The 21,308-nt window shown below is 32.9% G+C and overlaps 1 protein-coding gene and 1 long non-coding RNA gene across 5 annotated transcripts in view; one reads left to right on the top strand and one right to left on the bottom strand.

Moving 5' to 3' along the window:
* LOC141508209 (uncharacterized) overlaps positions 1-21,308 on the top strand; it is a 68,395-nt gene that overhangs the window by 1,057 nt on the left and 46,030 nt on the right. The gene's annotated exons all lie outside the window — the stretch shown is intronic.
* Positions 1-21,308, bottom strand: part of ELMOD1 (ELMO domain containing 1) — a 72,235-nt gene that overhangs the window by 8,475 nt on the left and 42,452 nt on the right. For 3 of the 4 annotated variants that reach the window (XM_074216608.1, XM_074216609.1, XM_074216606.1), the window contains 7 exons: positions 19,701-19,798; positions 15,137-15,266; positions 7,657-7,790; positions 4,858-4,926; positions 4,242-4,265; positions 1,128-1,178; positions 276-409 (listed from right to left, as the gene is read on the bottom strand). In XM_074216608.1, the coding sequence (XP_074072709.1) occupies positions 276-409; positions 1,128-1,178; positions 4,242-4,265; positions 4,858-4,926; positions 7,657-7,790; positions 15,137-15,266; positions 19,701-19,798 (640 nt within the window). The remainder of the gene's footprint in view (positions 1-275; positions 410-1,127; positions 1,179-4,241; positions 4,266-4,857; positions 4,927-7,656; positions 7,791-15,136; positions 15,267-19,700; positions 19,799-21,308) is intronic. The other variant, XM_074216607.1, reaches the window with a different exon arrangement.

Here is a 21,308-nt window from a genome sequence, read left to right as displayed (position 1 = left end):
GTTCAGAGTTTTCACCAGACTCCCAAGGGAGCTCAAGATAGAGAAAAAAAGAGCTTAAGAAATCTTGTTTAAGAATAAGAAAAGAAATTGAAGACTAGAGGTAATTAACGTTCCTAGTTAGAGGCCTCTGTTCCATTAGGAGCTACTTAAACCTGGTCCATAGTCCTCTGTAGTTTTAGGTTAGTGCACAATTTGAAGATTAGTCCTTGACAAATTTAAGAGCTTTAATAAAGTAGCAACAACATTGATAAATAGCATTAAAATAATCAACTTACAGAAAGTTTGCTGGAAGTGAGTCAAGGTTGGGGCTTCAGGTGCAACATTGTAGAAATGGGTTTTCAGAGCTCCGCTTATCAACAGGTTATATGCCAAATCAGTAATATTAATGCCCACAATGGCAAAAGAGTACCTATAAAAAAACCAAAATAATAATTATGTTACTTTAAATATTGTCCTTAGCCCATCAGAAAAGGATAGTGTGTTTTTTTTTCCTCCATTAAAAGCAATATAGTAAAACATTTCTCAGGTATACAGATTCTTCCTTTTGCACTATAGATTTAATAAACAGACCTTGTTCCAACATGCCTGCTGAGGACATGTTTTTGCTCTGTGGACTCTGTCTTTTTAAAACTAAAAGAAAATTAGTTTTGAGACCCTCAATTGTTCAATGATTATATCAGTCTTAAACAAAACTAAAAACTTTCACTTCAGAAATAACTTTAGAATTAAGGATCATTCCAAAGTCCTTGTATTCAAAGTCTAATAGCTGGGCAACCCCTTGAAATGAATATCTCAAGGAGACCACTGTGTGATTTATTAACAATCTAACAGTTCCATATTCAAAAAAGAGTGTTTTTTAAAAAAAATAATTAATGTACATCTATAACTTTCTATATATTTCTGTCTAGGCATAGAAGAAGGATAATATACTACTAAAATGTTTTCAAAACCTTTAAATGGACTTTTGTAATTCTCTTAGTTTCTAAGGATCAAGACCTGATTTTGAACTTCTTTTTACCCTCTTCAGTTCACAGTAGAGTGCCTTATACATAATAGGTTCTCAAAAAACAAATACCTGGTTTCCAGGTCCATAAATTGACAACTTTTGTACAAAATAACTGACTTACCCAATTGCTTTATCCAACCTTTTCTTTTCCCATTCTGCTTTGCTGAATTTGCTGAAAAATTAAATAGTCTCTAATTGATATATATCCTTTCCCAATGTTCTTCACATTAAATATTAACCAGAGTTCTCTTGTGGTATCTGCATTCCCTCTATGAAATCTTTCATTTTTCATTTGGAATTGAATGTACTTTAAAATTCATGATTAAATTCTATAGAAATCTATGAAATGAGATATACTTCACACTTCCAACATAGACATACATTCACTTTAAAGTGGGATTAAAAAAACAATTCTGATGTTCACCTATTAAGTTATTCTCTCAGAAGATGACAATCTGTTCCATAGCAGCTAATGGTGTGGTAGGCACATAATAGGCACTTGCCAGGCTTGATGACTTTCAACTGAATTGTTGTAGTTGAACAAAACAATCATGCCTAGCTTTTACTTAACACTGAGAAGGTTTGGAGTTGGTACTGTTCTCTGAAACATAAAACATTTCAACTGAACTGTTATTTCATTGCTATGGGCATTCCTTCAACCAACACTCAATAACCAATATGGCTTAATAGATGTTTTCATGAGTAACTTTGGCCAAAATAATTCATTACCCAATGCTTTCTTTCTGGTGATAATGAATCTTTTTTGGACTTAATTAGACTAGTCTTTAGAAGACAGGCATGTAGCCAGTTGTTGGGCATGTATTCTCAAAAATAATGAGATCATTGATTAGAGCTGGAATAGACCACTAGAAATGATCTACTACAAACTCATGGTTTTATAGAAGAGGAAACTGAGGCCTAGAGAGGTTAAAGTGACTTGCTCAGGGTCTCAAAGTTACTAAGTCCAAGACTAGTATCTGATCTCAGTTCTATTTATTCCAATTCTTTCCATTCTTTATAAAGCTTTTCTGGTAAAGGCTGTCTTAACCTGCATTCTTCTGACTCTGAGAACCTAGAGTCACCTCTATTGCAATGAGACCTTAGAGGAAGGTGCTAGCAGAATCTCTTAAACATCCTGCATTTTAGAACACACACATACATATACATTCACATACACACACATGCCCATATCCACATACATATCCACAAACACATATACACCCCCATACATACACACACGCACATAAAATAATGCAAGCACAAACCAGCAACATTACATTCTCAAGTGGTGAATAAAGCAATATTTTGTCACTCTACCTTAATGTATTCACTTTCTATTCCTGCAAGTGAACTGCTAACTACAATTTAAAGTTAATTTATAACATGTGTCAAAACAAGCTATAGCTTTTCAGAGCAGAAGCACCTACATCATAAACAGAAAATGAGCAAAGGAAGCTTCTAAGCTAAATAAAAAAATAAGATAAATTTTGGCTGAAATTTAGAGAAGCAACTTGGGTGAGGATTTCAATATGTGGCTTCCTTCTTCTGTGGCAAAAATCATATAAAGAAGCAGTGTGGCCCCCACCACACTTATCAAATTGAAGTTCTATTACCCAAGTTGAAAAAGTCCATTGTAAACTTTAAGATGTCACAAACCAAACTAGAGGGTCAGTCAGGAAAAAATGTCTTCTGATTTCTCTCATTCTATTCAGACATCAACCAAACAATGGCTAGGAGGAAAATTTCCTTTTGAAGGACATAAATCTATTACTCCCATTTCTGAAGTAACAGTAGAATCTGAGGGATGGAAGCAAATAATGCCTTATACAATGACTATTTATTAGGGATCACAAGCATTCAAAGTAATATTTTTTTTTCATGGCTAGACTATTGTTTGCCTGTCCAAAACTCTTATCAGTTGTGTTGACAGCCTGAATATCCTTATTTCCATTGTTAACAAAACTTCTATTTTGTATTTGTTCATATCTACACAATCTCTACATTATTTTCACCTGCAAGATTTCACTAAAACTTGAGGAGCAGAGAAGAGAGATCTTGATCAGAATGTAATATATATAACAGCCTACTGTGGCCTTAGGTAATATAACTGTGAGTGCCTTGCTTTGTGAATGACTTACATTCAAAACAATAAAACACAAAGAGGGATGTTTTAAAAATATGGATAATGCATTTCCCCACCCAGCGCAAAACACAAGATGTCCTTCATTTTCTGTCAGATATTCCCTTTGGCAATGCCACCCATGTGCTCCCCTAATTAGTTTTATCACTTGGTGATTTAGAATCCTTATGTTCAACTAACATGCAATTTAGAATATATTCTTTGGAAGTGGTTAGATCTTGGTCACATGAAATGAAGAGAAAGCTATATATTTTGTAGTGTTTGTCCTAAAAGGAACAGAAGAGAAAAAAAGTAATTTTCTGTGGCATTTTATATTTGTGAAATGCCCATATAATTTAACGAATGCTGGCCAGTTAGATCTATTAGTCAGACTCAAACTAAAATGAGTATAATACTGAGGAAATAAAAATACTCCATCCATCTACTTAGGAGAAAATGATATGGTATAATTTTATTTTGTTTAATTAACCCAAATTGTCACCTCCTTTAAGAAGTAGAGCAGGGAAAAAAATGGGTAATGTTGTGGTCATAAAACAATGGAGCCTCTTTTATATGTAGTGACCAGTATCTATAACCACATCTAGTCTCCATAAAGATTACTGAGACATTACTGGTAGTTACTTTGATGAATGTGAAATAGATTCAGTTTGGCCAGCTCTTGAATAAGAGAATTCCTTAGGGAGGGCAGATACATATAAAGGGTTATTTTTCCTTCATCTCTGCACTTTTTCTCACCCCATCTCCCAACCACCATAACTTTCAGAATTATTTCATTATTATCTATTGGGTTAGATGGCAGTAAGTGGTGGAATATTCCTTTTTCAAGGGGGTGATTTTAAAAGAATGTTATATTTCCTTTTGACTCAAGGTTGTGTAAAATATCTTTAACATATTTTCTGCCAGTCCCTTGAATTTCATCCTAAGCAAGCTTGCCAAGAATGCTAAAATGAAGCCCAAGAAAAATGTTAGGAAAGTCATTTGGAACTGTTTGTTTTTGTTAAGATTTTTAATCAGACAATCAAAAATATTTTGCTGTAGATAAAATTTCTAGAAATAAGAATAAATAATTCAACTTAAAATTCAAAGAAAAAATACCTTATTTCTTCTTTAGTGACCTCCCTTTATGTGTACAAGAAAAGAAAAATTTTAAAAGGTAAATTAAAAATATAAATGAACTGAAAATCAGAATATTGAATAAAATGAAAGCAAGCAAATTCAAGACTCTCTGACCCTCTTTTTGTTCCTCCACTCTCCCAGTCACTCTACTCTTTTTGTTTTATCAAAGTCACTTTTTCTCAGACTCTGCTGCTCCTTTCTTGTCCACCTCTGAGCTTCCTTCCACAACAGTTGGGACATTAAGAGCATTTCTTTACTTTTTCAGAAGGAGCTGTAGAAGCTCCAGAAGACTACAAAAGAGTGTCTACAGTTTACCCACTTTATCTGAAATTGGCCTTAAATGCTATTTCTGCTTAATTTTGGACCTCTCCAATCCCACCCATAGTTTCAGCCATTGTTATGGCTTCTGTGGAGGTAAATGAGTCACAGGAATCTATATACAATATCTACCTCTAGCTCTAGATAAATACATAATTTCAATCTTTGAGACATTAATTAATTTAGTCAAATGTATAAGACACACAAGAAAAGAATGACCAAAGTTGATAGTAAAATAATGCTATCAATTCCAGGTATCTTTGACTTCAAGAATCACCTGTATTTTGGATGAAGGGAATCAGAGAGCACCTGTTGAGCTGTTACAATGTCCCATTCGGCAAAATACCTGTTGTTGGGAAAAAACACTGAGTGAATGTTTATTTCACAGGATTTAAGAATATTTTAATTTTAGTGACTGATGTTAGCATTAGAGTTTCATCCATTTTAGCTTCTTTAAAGAATAGTTTTTTCAGGAGGACAATGAAAATTACCTTAAAACACAGTATTAAAATAGTTATGCTATGTGGGCCCCATGAATTTAGGAATTTCTCCAAAATCTTGAAAATTTTATTCCATGGAGATGGAAGGGAATTCATTTTACTCAGGTTTTTAGCTTAGACTAAGGGAAAGAGGACCAAGATTGAGTTTCATGTAATCCATATTCTTTATTCAAATTTCATGATGTGACAGAAACACAGAGTAGCCTTTTTTTGAACCTTAATTTTGAGAAGATGGAGAATATTTCTTGAAGAATATGTATTGATAATTTGAATTTTGTTTGGAATGAAAGTGGAAAAGAGCTAGAAACATTTAAAAACGTACACTTTGTGATGGGAGTGCTATTGTATTGAAACTTCATCATTTAGATCACTCAAATATATGAAATTCCTTCAGACTTCCAAATATTCAAAATATATGTTTCTAAAACAGATTTAAAAAATAAAACACATAGTATTTAATTCTGTGCTCCATAGCCGTACTTTTTTGTAATTGGGGGAGGAAGTAGATGAATTTTTAATATATGTATGTATATCTCTCATTATAGAGATCTATATTACCTCTTTTACATAGAGATGAAGCTATTTAATATATATTTCATATATATATTTAGCTAAATGAAAAAAGTGAGATATTTTTGAGTTTTCTAACAGTTGGAAATGATTTCAATATCAGAATTCAGAGATTTGATTCAAAGATTTAGCCTTAATGAGAGGATTTGTTTTACATCTCTCTCTCTCTCTCTCTCTCTCTCTATATATATATATATATATATATATATATATATATATATATATATGTATATATATAGATAGATATAGATAGATAGATGATAGATAGATGATAGATAGATAGATTTGTAATGGTTTTGGTTTTCTTGCCTTTTAAAGGGGAGGGGAAGCATTCAGATAATAAAATAATACTGAATTAATTAAAAAATATATAGACAGATGCTATATTGCTTTCCTTTCAGGTAATGAAGGAAAAGAACTGGTGATAGAAGATTATGAAATACAACAATTCAGAACTAGACTCAGAAAATAGGTGGCATTATATCATTCCCCCCCTTTCCCCCCCCCGCCAAACCTGATGGGTAGACCAGAAGGCTTTTTTTTCACATGTTCTTGTTAGGGAAGTAAGGGGCGAGGGAGATAGATTCACAAGATTACAAGTTTGTAGTGATAGTCTTGAACACCAGGGGGTGCCAAGCAGAATGCCAGCTGCTGTCTTTAGCAACTAATGTTCATAGGTGGAAGAAAGAAGGAGGCTGCATATGCCACTTGAGGCAATTTCATTCCTTTCGATTCCTGAAAGCTTGAGAGTAATATTCTCAGGGGGATATCACAGTGTGTATATATCTGTTTTTTGTAGACCATAGTCTGAAGACAGAGGGAGGATTCCTGGTGGGATGAGAGAATGAAAAAAAAAAAGGATTCTTTCCTCCCGATTTAAGGACTCCACCCTTGTCCCTTGTCAAACATCTCTCCTGGGTCCCAGTAATTAATATTTGTTCTATACAACCATAATACTAAGCAAAGTCAACTTTTACTTGTTATGGCTTTGGATATATTATCTCACATTAAAGTCCCACAGTCATCCTTTCATACCATTACATGAATTCTACAGATGGCAAAACAGAGAAGGAAACAGATGATCCTCAGAGAAATGAAATAATTTATCCAGGTCACACAACTAATTATGAAAGAGCATATACAGAAAGAGCGCCATAGCTAAAAATGAAACTGGCCTCATTTAGCAGGGATTTAAATAAATAATGATTTGGTTTTGTCTAGGTCCCCATTTTGAAGCTTTCCTGGGAAATTAATCTTAATAAGTAAAACTGATTATTATGTAGTTTAGTCTGATGGGGCTGTAGACTTATAGACACAGCCTGGTTGTGAATAACAGGTGATGCTAAGGTTCAGACGCTGTTTGATTTATACTTTTACTTTTGAATGTTAAAGTACTAAAAAATGAGTTATTGTAAAGTAGGATATATTTTCATGTCATTTTTTTCTGACTCCTTTGTTTCTTTTTTGTTTTTCCTATTATATTCTAAGCCAACATGCACAATTTACAACATATGATATATATATATTTATATATGTATGTGTGTGTGTATATATATATATATATATATATACATATATATATATATATAAATGATGGTAGATAGATGTCTATCTACCATCATTTAGAGAATTGAGAACTGGTCTGAAAATTTTGTCAACTAGCTGTGGGAACCTGGGTAGATCATTTGAGCTTTATGGGCTTTAAGTATTCTGTAAAATGAAAGGGATTGGACTAGATTGTTTCTAAGAATCCTTCTCCCAGTAAGATTCAGTGAATTAACAAAAAATCACATGGAATATGCAACAATATAGAAAGGAAAGGTATGGTCAGTTGTGCAATTAAAACAAAGGTCTAAATATTTTCCCATGTTCTCCAAGAAACTATTGTTTGAAATTGTATTAAGTATAACTTGAACTATTCAAGTTTCCTCAAGTAAAAAATGAAAAAGCTTAATAGTGGGGTCATCATTTTGTATTTAAATACATCTTAGCCTCCATATACTTACTCTAAATTATATAGTCCCAGAAGTCCCATTCCTCGAAAATCTGTTTTAGGATCATCACCTTGGAAACCAATTTCACACCACTGTTTAGTAATCCGAGCTTCCAGAGGAGTATCAGGTTTCAAGAGTTTCCATAACTGGGAGATAAGAGACCAATATAATTTGTGTTGATGAGTATATGTAACACAAAAATTGTTTAATGTCATTTAAAAATTTTAAGGGGAGGCTAGGTGGCGCAGTGGATAGAGCACTGGCCCTGGAGTCAGGAGCACCTGAGTTCAAATCCATCCTCAGACACTTAATAATTATCTAGTTGTGTGGCCATGGGCAAGCCACTTAACCCCACTGCCTTGCTAAGAAAATAAATAAATAAATGAACAATTTTTTTTTTTTAGGTTTTTTGCAAGGCAAACGGGGTTAAGTGGCTTGCCCAAGGCCACACAACTAGGTAATTATTAAGTGTCTGAGGCTGGATTTGAACCCAGGTACTCCTGGCTCCAGAGCCAGTGCTCTATCCACTATGCCACCTAGCCGCCCCTAATAAAATTTGTTTGAGAGAAGATGTATGTAATTACTTATATTCTTCTGGAGAAGAATTACTTTTATTTATTTATTTATAGTACTTAGAAAATGGGATAGGACAGAAGACTATAAATAGGGATAATTTTTATCTACAGATAAACTTTAAATCTCTCTTCAGTCAATAGTCAAAATTTTTAGGCTGAAACTATTAGTTGAACTGTAATAAAAATTAAAAAAAAGACTAACTTGATTTTTATTTCTGTGATGGAGTCAGGTAGCCAAAGGACAAAGGGCTGGGAGGTAAGGATAAGGAATAATCCTCAAATGATATACTTCCTCCCTCATATAAACAAGGATAGTAGAGAGAAACAATAATTACTCATTTTTACATTCATAAAAAATAAACTCCAAGAGGAACTACCATATTATATTTTAGATTTTTGTTAAGTGGGTTGCCCAAGGCCACACAGTTAGGTAATTATTAAGTGTCTGAGGCTGGATTTGTACCCAGGTACTCCTGACTCCAGGGCCAGTGCTCTATCCACTGTGCCACCTAGCTGCCCTCTACAATATTTTAAATGTGATTCTCTTCATAGTTTTATTATTTCTTAATTTTCTACCTTTTCCCCCTTTCATTTAAATTTTTCAAATTTTTATTTAATTTTAAACTTAAATTCAAAGTGAGAAAAGGAAAAAAATGTCATATACACACATAGCAGACCATGGAAAAGATTCAATATAAAGCAATAAATTTCTATTTCAAGAAAGCCTCTATATAATAAATACCACACGTGTGTTTTCAAAGCTTCCCAGCATTTTTTTTTGGTTTCCCTTTTGGTTTTTCGTTGTTCTCTGCTGTGCACTTTTTACTTTATTTTTTCCCCCCTCTCTCCCTCTACCCTAAAGAAAGTTGCAATTAAGCATGGAGATTTCATATATATATATATATATATATATATATATATATATATATGTATGTATATATATGTATGTATATATGTATACACATATATAAAGAGAGATACATACACACAATTACAGATACACACATATGCATTTATGTGTAGATGTGTACACATAGTTATAAACATACTCAAAAATACACATAAACACTCAAACACATATATGTAAGACTACATACTATGCTTATTTCTACCTGTCATTGATTTCTCTGAGGAAGGATAGTATCTTTTTAATAGGTTCAAATCTTTTTATGTTTTTTCTAAATCAACCAACTCATCATTTAATACAATACAGCAGTATTCTAACCTAATCTATGAAAGTTTTTTTCTCTGAAAGTTTTCCTCCATTCTTGGCTTCCCTCCCTTCCTTCCATTCTTGGCTACCTAGATTTCATTTCTACAAGAAATTTAAATTTAAAATAGTTGAAATTATCCTTTTTACTCTTCAACAATGCTCTCTCCCTTATAATTCAGTTTAAGGTTCTGCTACTGCTGAATCTACTTCATTTACATTTTATTTCTTGGCTTCTTTAAAGTTCTGACTTTCTGTTCTTCCAAACTACCTTTGTTATTTACAAAACTGAGCAAAATAATTTTTTAGTAATTTAATTGGGAAGACATTGAATAAATAGATTAGTTAAGTAAAACTGTCATTTTAAAAGTCACCGTGGCTTTACCTATCCATGAACAATAAAACATTACCTCAATTACTTTGATCTAAGAGTGTTCATAAAAAAAGTATTTTATGTTCATGTCCATGTGGTTGTGGCACTTTCATTTAAATTTAAAGACATGTTATCACATTTACAATGAAATAATTACAATTTAATGAACAAACGTTCAATAGAAAAATAGGAAAAATTAATGATCATTACTTTGAGGGTCTTGCTAAGCCAAATTAACTTTGTCCATCAAGGAAATCAAGCAAATTACAAAACTCAATATCTGATTAGTTCCCAAGGCAGTAGATCCAGACACAGTCTCTCCATTACCTAAGCTGAATATTTTAAAATTTGTGCACCAGTACAAATGAAAGTTTTTCAAAGCACTTCCCCATTCTGGTTCTCCTACCTTTCTAATCTTTCTCCCTCTTCCCTCTTTGCTGATCACACCCCAAACTGTCTCAGTGTGACTGAAGGTTTCATCCTTCACTCTCATCTCTTTACACTGTCTTTCATTGACCTCATCAACTCCCATGCATTTAACTATCTCTATGGTGATGATTCTCTGATGTCTAACTCCAGTCTCAGTCTCACCTCTGAGATTCAGCCTAGCATCCTCAATTACTTATTCAAACTGGATGTCTTAGATACATCTTAAAAGCAACATTTCCAAAAATAGATTCTTTTCCTAAAACTCTTCCTCTTCTAGGCTTCCTTACTTTTATGAAAGGTAATTCACATTAAAAGTCTTTCAGGTCTGTAACTTTGGTGTTATTCTAGATTCATTCTCCCCACGTACCTATCAATCAATCAATATATCCAATTAGTTTTCAAATCTTGCCATTTTAATCTACACAACTCTCATATCCAACCTATTCATGAGTTACAACCTTAGTTCAGAACATCATCACCTGTCAACTAAGATCATTGCAATGGCTTTCCAATTGGTCTCCCCTCCTCAAGTCCTTTCCCTTTTTATTTCATCCTCCACATGGTTCCTACAGTTATTTATCTTAAATGTATACTCATTATGTCACTCTCCTACTCAATATACTTCACTGGTTTTCCATTGCCTTTAGGATGAAACATAAACTCTTCTGTTTAGTTTTTCAAGTCTTTCAAAACCTGGCCTAAATCTCTTTGGCTATTACTTCCCTTCCTTGACTAAATGATCCAGTCAAACTGGTCTCCTCTTTTTCTTTGCTTTAGCACTGGCTGTCCAGATCTAGAATACATTCTTGTCAGACCTCCACCTCAAAGACTCTATTCCTTCAAGATAAAACTCAAAGCCACACCATCATCATGAAGCCTTTTCTGATCCCTGAAGTGCTAATGTCCTCACTTTCGAATTTCCATTTATTTAAATACTTTGTATTTATTTGTATTCATGCTCTTTATATATTCTGTATATACTTACCTAAATTCTTATAATCTTTCCTATTAGAATGTAAACTCCTTGTGAACAGGGACTATTTGACTTTGGTCTTTCTCTATTCAGGGCTTCTTGCAAGGGTCTGGCACAATATATGCTTATTGATTGAAGAAACATTTTCCCTTCAACTATTTATTGTTTCACAATCTCCCCCTCTGCTTCATTGCCAGACCACCTCCATGGAAATAATTATCAATTTTCATGTTAAAGTACAATTTCAAGTGCAAACTATTTGAATACTTCAAGGATCTGTGTATGGCCACTCCCTCCATGCTCTATGATTTTCTTAATAGAAAGAACTTCGGTGCGGAAATTAATTCATTCTCCTAAAGCCAATCTGGTAATGAACTCTGAAGTTAGCTAGTTTTGTTTTTGGATAACTGACATATATGACACTGGGTAAAACATATGCTTCATTAAAGGGTTCATAAGAATTCAGAATGTGTTCTACTGAGAGCCCTGATTACTATCACAAGGTGACATAAGAGATGCACTTTATATGGAAAGATCATAAGTAATTCTAATACAAATATCTTGATCTATAAGTGTGCTACAAAATCCTGGGACATGTATGTGAATTTAAATATGATATTTAACTAATGAAACTTCAAACAAAAATGTAAATTGTCCCAGTTATTCTGGGACCCAAACTAAAAAAAACTCATCTAATATAATATTTTATCTTTCTAGAATATATAGAAATATAATATGCCTAGAAAATATCAGAAATACAAGGTATTTGAAATAAAAGTTTTATCATGCTCAAGGGAAACTTTTGTATGTTGGTATGAGACCTTATTCACTTAATTACAATCTCTACAATTCACTAGTTTTTCACATTCATCAAAAGAAAAATTAGATTTCAGTTTAGTAGAGCCCTGAGGTTAGATAATTATTGAAAGTGATTTTTGATGCTCAGTTGTTTCAAGTTGTGTCTGACTCTTCCTGACCCCATTGGGATATTTTTGGCAAAGATGCTAGAGTGGTTTGTCATTATTGAATAGTCAGCCACTTTTGTTCCAATAAAAGCAATCTAAATTTCCCATCTATAAAAAACTAAAAGAATTAACTAATTACTCATCTACATTGGGAAAATAAAGTCAAACAGCAGTGAAGAAAATAAAAATGTGTGTTGTATTCAATTTTCTTAATTGTATTAAAGTGCTAATAGTCTAGTCAATCTTAAGATGATCTTTTCCCAAATGAATCAGTGTTTCTAAAACAGGAATTTATTTTCTGCTTGTAGCTTGAATGCAAAAAATATTTGTACTCTGAAGAACCCATGTTTACTAGATTTCAAAATAATAAGGGATTTATGACTGGAAGGGACTTTATAATAAAATCCAACATTTGCTTTGTGCAAATGAGGAAGTTGAAGCCCAAAGAGGCTTAATAACATTTAAGTTCATACAGGTAAAAAGTAACAGATTTAGGATTTGAACCCTTGCCCTTTTGCAGCTAAAAATCCATGGTTCAGAAGAAAGCAAGCTAGATTTGGCACTAGAGGAATTAGGTTTAAATACAACCTTTCTAGGTCTCAATTTCCTAAATATAAAAAATGAAAGATTGGTTAAATGACCTTTAAAGTCCTTTCAAGGTCTAAATCTATGACCTTTCAATGCTGACTATTATATGAATGATTTCAATCACACTTGAAATATGATGGTCATTTTTAAAATAATTTTTGAACCTTTTGAAGTTCTCTTTTGACAAGTTGTATCATTAGAGAATCTGACCTATTGTAAGTTGTCCTAAATTTTGAAGGCAAAACCCATCTTTACTTTATAATGAAACTGCTCATAAAGGCATATGGGTGTATTACAGACTAGAAATCCTTGAGTCATTTTTGACTTTCACTCTTTTTTATTCGTTAGATTCAATCTGTGCCAAAACCCTATCTATTCTTCCTTCAAACTCCCTCTTAAATTTGTTCCTTCCTAATGTTCAGGCCACTATAATGGATTATTGCAAATTGCCTTATTTTAATTAAATTTTTCTAACTCATTACTTTCATTACATTATTCCCATATCAAGTTCAAATAGTCAAAAATCCATGTGGCTATTGTCCTACCTATCAAATTCAAACACATCAGTCTGTTTTTCAGAAACCTTCCATAAGCTGACAATTCTTCCTAACAAGCCCTATTTTCTGAAAAATGCACTCTATATTTCAGTCAAGACAGTCTCTTCATTGTTCATCACTATTCCTTGCTCATTCCATTCCTCATCCCAACTCTGAACACGTGCCCCTCATTCCTTATTCCTAAAATGTGTCTAGAAAACCCAGCCTATTGTGGGCTACCTTGAATTTTTAAGGCAAGCACCATTTTTACTTTATAATGAAACTGTTTTCTTGAAAGTATACTTTAGTATTTCTACAAGCACTGCAACCTATGGCAGTCTTTCTCTTTCCTCCTATCCTACTGTACTTCTAGCTACCATGACACTGTTTGAAATGCTTCCTGTGTATTAGTATTGTTGCTTCAACTAGACTGCAAGGTTGTTGAGAGCAAGAACCACGTCTTACACTTTTTGCATCCTACACATTTTTGTTCAGTGCATTATGAGGGTATAACTAGCAAAAAAAAATCACTGAATAATTTAAAGAATTTAAGCTTAATAATCTGTAATACTTTATTTCGGATTTTGATTTATCTGCCTAAAGATAGTCCATTGGCAAAATCATTTATACCTCATTGAAGATGAGTGATTGAATCTCAGTGATTAGCAGTATAATAACCTGGAATCTGACAAATCAGATGGGGATGGATTGATGGAGTCAAATACTTGGTACTGTTCTCACTCTTTTGTATTGGGCATATAAAATAGTGTCAGTTGAAGAGATAGCATTCTTCTAGGGGACTCCACTGGATCCAAACATGAACTAGCAGCAAAAATCAGAAGAGCAATAGTCCTACTTCCAAAGAAGGAAAACCTGTGCATGCAAATAACCTTATTGTTCCATTCAGAAAAATCCAAAGGATTTTCTATAACAAAGAATAAAAGAATTGCTGTGCTATCTCCCAAAAAGTGTAAGTGAAACTCCTGAATCCCAGTTCCTGGGATAGTGCTTAGTAATTTAGTAAACATCATATCCAATATCATGCTAATTCAACTCTATATGATTACACACTTATATAGTCAGACAGAAGATTGCAAAAGGATAAATATGTCTTAATATTAGATTCTTATTTTTTTCAATTCATTACATTTAAGACAGGTAAATAAGCATCTTTTATTTTTCTCTTTTCACTATTTACTTTAAGATAGGTCATTAGGAGCCTAAATGCTCTGTTTACAAAAAAAAAATTAATTTGTATTACATATAAGCAATTTTCACAAGCCACACTTTACTTCTAGATAATCATTGTTTTAATGCAAAATTTAATATTTAAAGCATAATTTAGTTTCATATTATGCTTTCAAGTCATACATTGCTCAAACACTGTCCAATGCAATTTTGTACTTCTTTCTCAAATAGTTAAACACATCAGATACAAATTGTGACTTCCTCTTTTAATATCCTTTTAGTTGCATGAATAAATAATCACCATTAAGATCTTGGGTAATTTCCCAGGGGAGCTATTGCTTAAAGCAGAAACCAACTTCATCTTCTAGGATGTGTATAAAGAGTGATAAATGAAAATCCCAAGTCACTACTTGGCAAACAGATTTCTTGTTTTAACATCTAAAACCGTTTCACCATCCAGAGCTTCAGTCAAGTGTCTAAGACTCAGAGAAATGATTCTGGCTATTTTCTCAGGAGGTTTAACCATTCAGAACTGGATCATATTCTTGAGGAAATACATGGCAAAAATTTGATAAAAATAGAAGTCAGCAGAAAAATGATTGGAAATCATAAGAGGCTTAATATATCAGGGTCCAAATGCTGTCCAAGTACTAACCTTCAAAAGCATTTCTTCATGTTGGGGATTATCTGAATCATACGGCTCTCTACGCAACTTTTCAACCTCTGCAATGAGGTTTCGATATCCTACGATTTGCAGAAGACAAGCCTGGAGAGAGATCCCCAACCTAAAGTATTCACAAATAGAAAAGGAACAATAAAGAACAAGAGAGGCTAGTATCTTGGTGACATCTGTTCATTAAATTCATCTTCAGTGGGATCATTTTCATGGGAAAAAACTATCAGAAGTATTTTCACAGTTTGAAATTTGTTATTGTAATTACTTTAGCACATACAAATACTAATTAAAGAGTACAATTAATTTTGACTTTAATTTAAGCCAAGGTGTCTCAAATGATTGATCTTATAGAAAAAATTTTGAAAAATGCTACTGTTTGTATCAGAATTTTACACTAAAGATAGTTTAAGAAAGTCTGATATAGGCTTTATAGTATAACCATCTACCTGATGCAGAAATTTCTTGGATATAAACACGGCAGACATTTATCCAGGTTTTATGTGAATACTTTCAATAATGGAGAGTTTGCTATCCAATAAGATAATCTACAGCTGTAATAAGAAGAAAAGTTTTTCTTATGTTGAATAAAAAAATGACTTTTTATAATTCCTATTGATTGGTCGTACTGTACTTCTGCCCTCTAGAGCAACAGAGATATTGCTACATTTTATGTGACAATCTTTAGGTACTTGGAGATGGATATCATGTCTCACCTCAGTCTTTTCTTCTTTAGTCTAAAAATATGCAATCCTCATATTTCATAATTTTGCTTCTCCTCATCTTCCTACTCAGTTCCCTCACATGCTCTAGTTTGTCTCTTTGAAAATATGACTTGCAGAATTGAACAAGACTTCAAAATATGGCAAGCAGAAAGTAAAGTGAGACTATTACTCCCTGAGATTTTTATTAATGTAGTTCAAGATTTTGTAAGCTTTTTAAATAGCTATTTTGTTCACATCAATTAAACATATGTTCAATTAAAATTTCTATATAGTTTTCATGTGAATAGTTGCCAAGCCAGACAGATCTCTTCCATCCTGTTTTTGCACATTCTTTTTTTAAAAAATAGATTTGTATTGACATTTTTATTTGTACTTTGCTTAGTTTTGCCCATATCAAGATCTCCTTGCTCTCCCCCAACAAAGATTTTTAAAGAAAAAGAAGTAAAATATTCAGTAAGCTAATAAATTCACCGAGAAAATCTGTTTATATGCATTACTCCTTTCTCCTGGTACTCAAACTCTATAAAGAAGCAAAAAGTGCTATCTTCTTGTATTTCTTTAGGGATGAAGTATCAAGTATCCTTTCAGTATCTATCTTTTTTTCTTTCTTTCTTTCTTTCTTTCTTTCTTTCTTTCTTTCTTTCTTTCTTTCTTTCTTTCTTTCTTTCTTTCTTTCTTGTCAAGGCAATGAGGTTAAGTGGCTTGCCCAAGGTCACATAGCTAGGTAATTATTAAATGTCTGAAGATGGATTTAAACTCAGGTCTTCCTGACTCCAGGGCTGGTGCTCTACCCACCTAGCTGCCCCCCAAGGTCTTTCAATGAAAGGGTTAGCAAGGGATCATGAATATGTGTGTATATATATATATATATATATATATATATACATATATATATGTATATATATATATATATATATATATACACTGTTCTGTATTTATTGTCTGCCATTAGATTGTATTCTCCTTATAAGAACTGGTTTATTATTGCTTTTGTATTCTGAGGGTCTAGCATAATACTTTGGCACATAATGCAGTAAATATTTGTTTACTGATTAATTCATACAATCATTCCCATAGACTAGATATCATCAGGATAAACAATCTAATTTAATCTCTGTCAGATTTTATTGGACATTATCAACATACAGGTCAGTTATTGTCTTGTGTCTTAAAAAAATTTTTATTTCAACTTGGTTGAAAATGACTCGAGATCCTCCCAAATTTTTCCAAGGAAATCAGTCATGCAGTTTTAATATGGCACATACCACAATATGACAATGGAGGAAGGAAACAAGATTTAATTAAGTACCTATTATGTCCTGGGCACTATCCTAAATGCCTTACAAATATTATCCAATTTGATCCTCACAATAATCCTAGGAAGTAGATATTTTTCCTTTTTTTCATAGTTGAGGAAACTGAGGTAAACAGAGGGTTAAGTGATTTGCCCAGGGTCATACAGCTAGCTAAGGTCAAGTATTTATTGAAATTTGAATGAATTCTTTGAAATCAAGTTTTATTGATTCTAGATCCAATATTCTTTCTGTTGTTGTTTTTGTTCAGTCATTTCAGTTGTGTCTGACTCTTCATGACTCCATTTAAGGTTTTCTTGGCAAAGATATTGGAATGGTTCACTATTTCCTTCTCCAGTTCGTTTTACAGGTGAAGAAACTGAGGCAAATAGACATAAATCACTAGCCCCATGTCACTACAAGTAGAAGTTTCTGAGGCTGGATTTGAAATTTCTTTCAGACTTCAGGCCCAGTGTACCAATTAGCTGTCACAGTATCCTCTTATAGTGACATTAATTCAATCTTTATAAGTATGCATAAGGAAAAGGAAGAAAAGCAACATGAGGTGTATGTAGAAGGCTAGAATCAGGAAGACTTGTTCATATCCTGCTTGATGCCTACTAATTATGTTTATGATCATAAGTATTTTACTTCCTAAGTATTGTTCTAAAACTACAATTTGTGGAAGTATTGTCTACATTGGTAGCAGGAATTTCTACCCAAGGAGTTCCCTATCCAGATGAATAATAGATTTGGATCAGAAAGAATCAAAAAGGAAAAGGAAATGAATGAAATAAAGCAAGACCAAGCAGAATTAGAATTCTGTTTTTAAAAAAAAAAACAAAAAAAAACCCCCTCTAGGACAGTCAATAACTCCAAAATCAAACTCTTTTAAAATATGCTTTCTCATATCCATATAAGTTTTAACTTTTGAGTGTTGGTGGTTATTTTCCCTACTTTCAATTACTTAAAGTAGTACTGTCTGTAAATCAGAATAGAAAGAGATTCTAATTCGGCAATATTGGACTCTTTGTGAAACTGAAACTCCTTTTCCTAAATGTACTTGAGAAAATTTGTCTTAAACATCATGGAAAATGAAGGATTAATGGGAACTAATCAAGGCTGAGAATCAAGCCTCTTCCCAGGCTACATCTTTCAAGTGCTCCTGAAACATGAGAAGCTGTCCACCAGATTATCAGTTTCTCCTAACCTAAAGCTCACTCCAAGACAGAACCGAGAAGTCAAGCACATTGATAATGAGAACATTCATTGTTGAGGTGAAGAACACACCAGATAGAGAAGCCATCCATCTTATATAACTCCAGCTATATATGAAGAAATTTGTGTGGCATCTTTCTGTGCCATAAGCACTAGTGCTTATTCCAGAGAGGATGAACATGAAAACATTGATATATCTTAAGCTTTCAGCCTTAGAGAGCTGCCCAGAGCACTGAGATTCTAAATTATATCTATATGGGTTGAAAGCATGACTAGAAATCAAGTTTTCCTGACTTTATCCACTAGTTCATTGCCATTAGAAATGTGTTCATTTTTATTGGTTGGGTTGGGACATTTGATTTGAAAACCAGAGCACTGTGCCTCATCAGTGTAGCTTTAGGGGTGGAAAAATGGAAAGTTAATAGATCGCTTTTCTATCTTGAGAGGCAATGCAATATTGTGCAGTAGTGTTGAACTAAAAAAAAATGACAAAGGGATCTCTGTAGGTGCATATGGTCTTAGAAAAATATATGTTAATATTATCTGTTCTATTGTATTTTATCCATTATAATAATAATTTATTATTTATTTATTATCGTTATTATTGAATCATAATAATAATAATTTATTTAAATAATACCCAATTACACTTTAATTTGGCAGCAAGATGGATTAAATGAAGTCAGGGGACCAGGTTTTGACATATCTTTTGTTAGGGTATAAAATGGTAAATTAGAGAACTAGAATGATCTGAGTTTTAATCCTGTTTATGATGATAAAGGAATGATCATGGACAAGTTGCTTAGCCTGGATGAGCCTCAGTTTCCTTATTTATAAAATAAAAGATGATAAAAGCTGTAGCAACTATGTCACAGGGTTGTTGTGAAACTAGGTGCCAAAATGAATCCTGAACCTGATGTCAGGAAGATCTGTGTTCAAATAGAAACTGAGGCACTTCCTGGTATAACCGTAGAGAATTATTCAACCTCTGCCTGCTTCAGCTTCCTTATCTGTAAAACGGGAATGATGGCAACACCTACCTCCCAGAACTGTTGTGAGAATCAAATGAGATAATGTTCATAAAGCACTTGCAAACTCTAAAACACTATATATACACTAGTTAATATATATATAGAATATTTTGCAAACCTAAAGGTGTCACATATATGGTAGTTATTGTCTTGAGCATGAATGAAATAAATGAATAAATGAAAATATTTAAGGACTTTTCTATGTCAAATACTGCTTGACATCATTATGCAGATGAATATGGTAACCGTCTTTTACATTGCTGATACAACAAATGCTTACTGTGGATTTATGTCAGGATTGATTTTTTTCAGTTTCATGATGTCATCGACAGTCTTTTCAATTGCATCAGGGTGAACACTTACTGAAGTCTGCAATAGCTGGAAAGCATGTTGAAACCAGTTACTTTCCTTATAAACTTAAACAACAACAATAATTTAAACAATATTCATTTCAAAGGAATTTTAACTAGAAGGAAGAAATGGGGGGGTCTAGTCCAACCCCCTCATTTTACAGAGGAGGAAACTGATGCCAACAGGTGAAATTACTTGTCCCAAGGTCACAGAAAAATCAGAATTTGCATTCAAATCCTCCAATACCACACTGGTGGCTCAGTTTGGGCATATGAAATTACACAGTTTTAATAGCAAAACTTTACAACAAATAATCCATATGAATGTTAAGGAAGTTAATATCAGTGTAAGATATAATAGTATTTTCTCTAGAGAAAATTTATTGAAAATTCTCTAGAGAAATTCTCAAATGTAAATTTTTGTGATATTAATGATGAAGTCAGCAGAAAATAGTTTTATGAATTCTGATTAGAACTGCTTTTTGAGAATTCCCTCCCCTGTTTCTTTCTACTTTTGTTTCTATCAATAGATTCTTTAGTTAATAAATGAATTTCTCTAGATAGTAAGAGGCAGCATGGTACCATGGAAAGGGCTCTCAGTTTGGAATTAAAGGACCTGGGTTTTAATCTAGGCATAGCAATTGAGTACTTGTTAGCTTGAACAAGTCACTTCTTTTCTCTAAGCTTTAGTTTACCTCATCAGTAAAATGAGAGGGTTGGACTTATTTAGTCATTTTTCAATTGTTTCGGACTCCTTATAACCCTTTTGGGGGGTTTTCTGACAAAAATACTGGAGTGGTTTGTCATTTCCTTCTCCAGCTTATTTGATAGGTGAGAAAACAAAGGCAAACAGTATTAACTGCCTAGGGTCACACAAATAATGAGAACAGATTTGAATTCAGGTCTTCCTGCCTGGCACTCTATTTACTGTGCCATCTAACTGTCCTGAGGGTTGGACTAGATTACTTCTAATGTTCCTTCCAGTTCTAAATCCTGTGATCCTGTATTTATGTATACAATCAATTTTTCTGAAATTAAAGATTCATCTTCTAAACAAAAAGGACTTATATAACTATAATATTTAATGTTAAAAAGAGGCTTATGAGAAAACTCATTCAACAGATGATTAATTTAGAGAATAGAATTATAAAAATCAAGATTCACAAAGAAAAATAGAAAAGAATCAGAAGTCATCTTTTAAAAAGCAGTCATTGATTTCTTGTTTCACAAGGAGTGCTAAACTCTGAGTAGTAAAAGATGAGTGATTTATTCAAAGGGAAAGGATTTTATTACTATGAAATTCTGATCATATAGTGCATTCATTTGGATGTAAAGGAAATTCTAGAAAGAAGAAAAAATGATTTCAACTGTATTTCCCATTTTTCTCTTCACTTGCTTCTTTAAAAACAATTTGCTTATACTTTTTTTACATCGCTGTTATTTCCCAATGATCTCTCTCTTTTCTGGCTATAAAAACTTCTCCTGTTGTCAAACAAAACAACACATTTTTCCATTTCTACTAATATTTGTCTCATTCC

The sequence above is a fragment of the Macrotis lagotis genome, chromosome 1, assembly GCF_037893015.1.
Source record: "Macrotis lagotis isolate mMagLag1 chromosome 1, bilby.v1.9.chrom.fasta, whole genome shotgun sequence".
Taxonomy (NCBI): Eukaryota; Metazoa; Chordata; class Mammalia; order Peramelemorphia; family Peramelidae; genus Macrotis; species Macrotis lagotis.
Note: the sequence above shows the minus strand (reverse complement) of the source record. Positions and strands in the feature narration are given on the sequence as shown.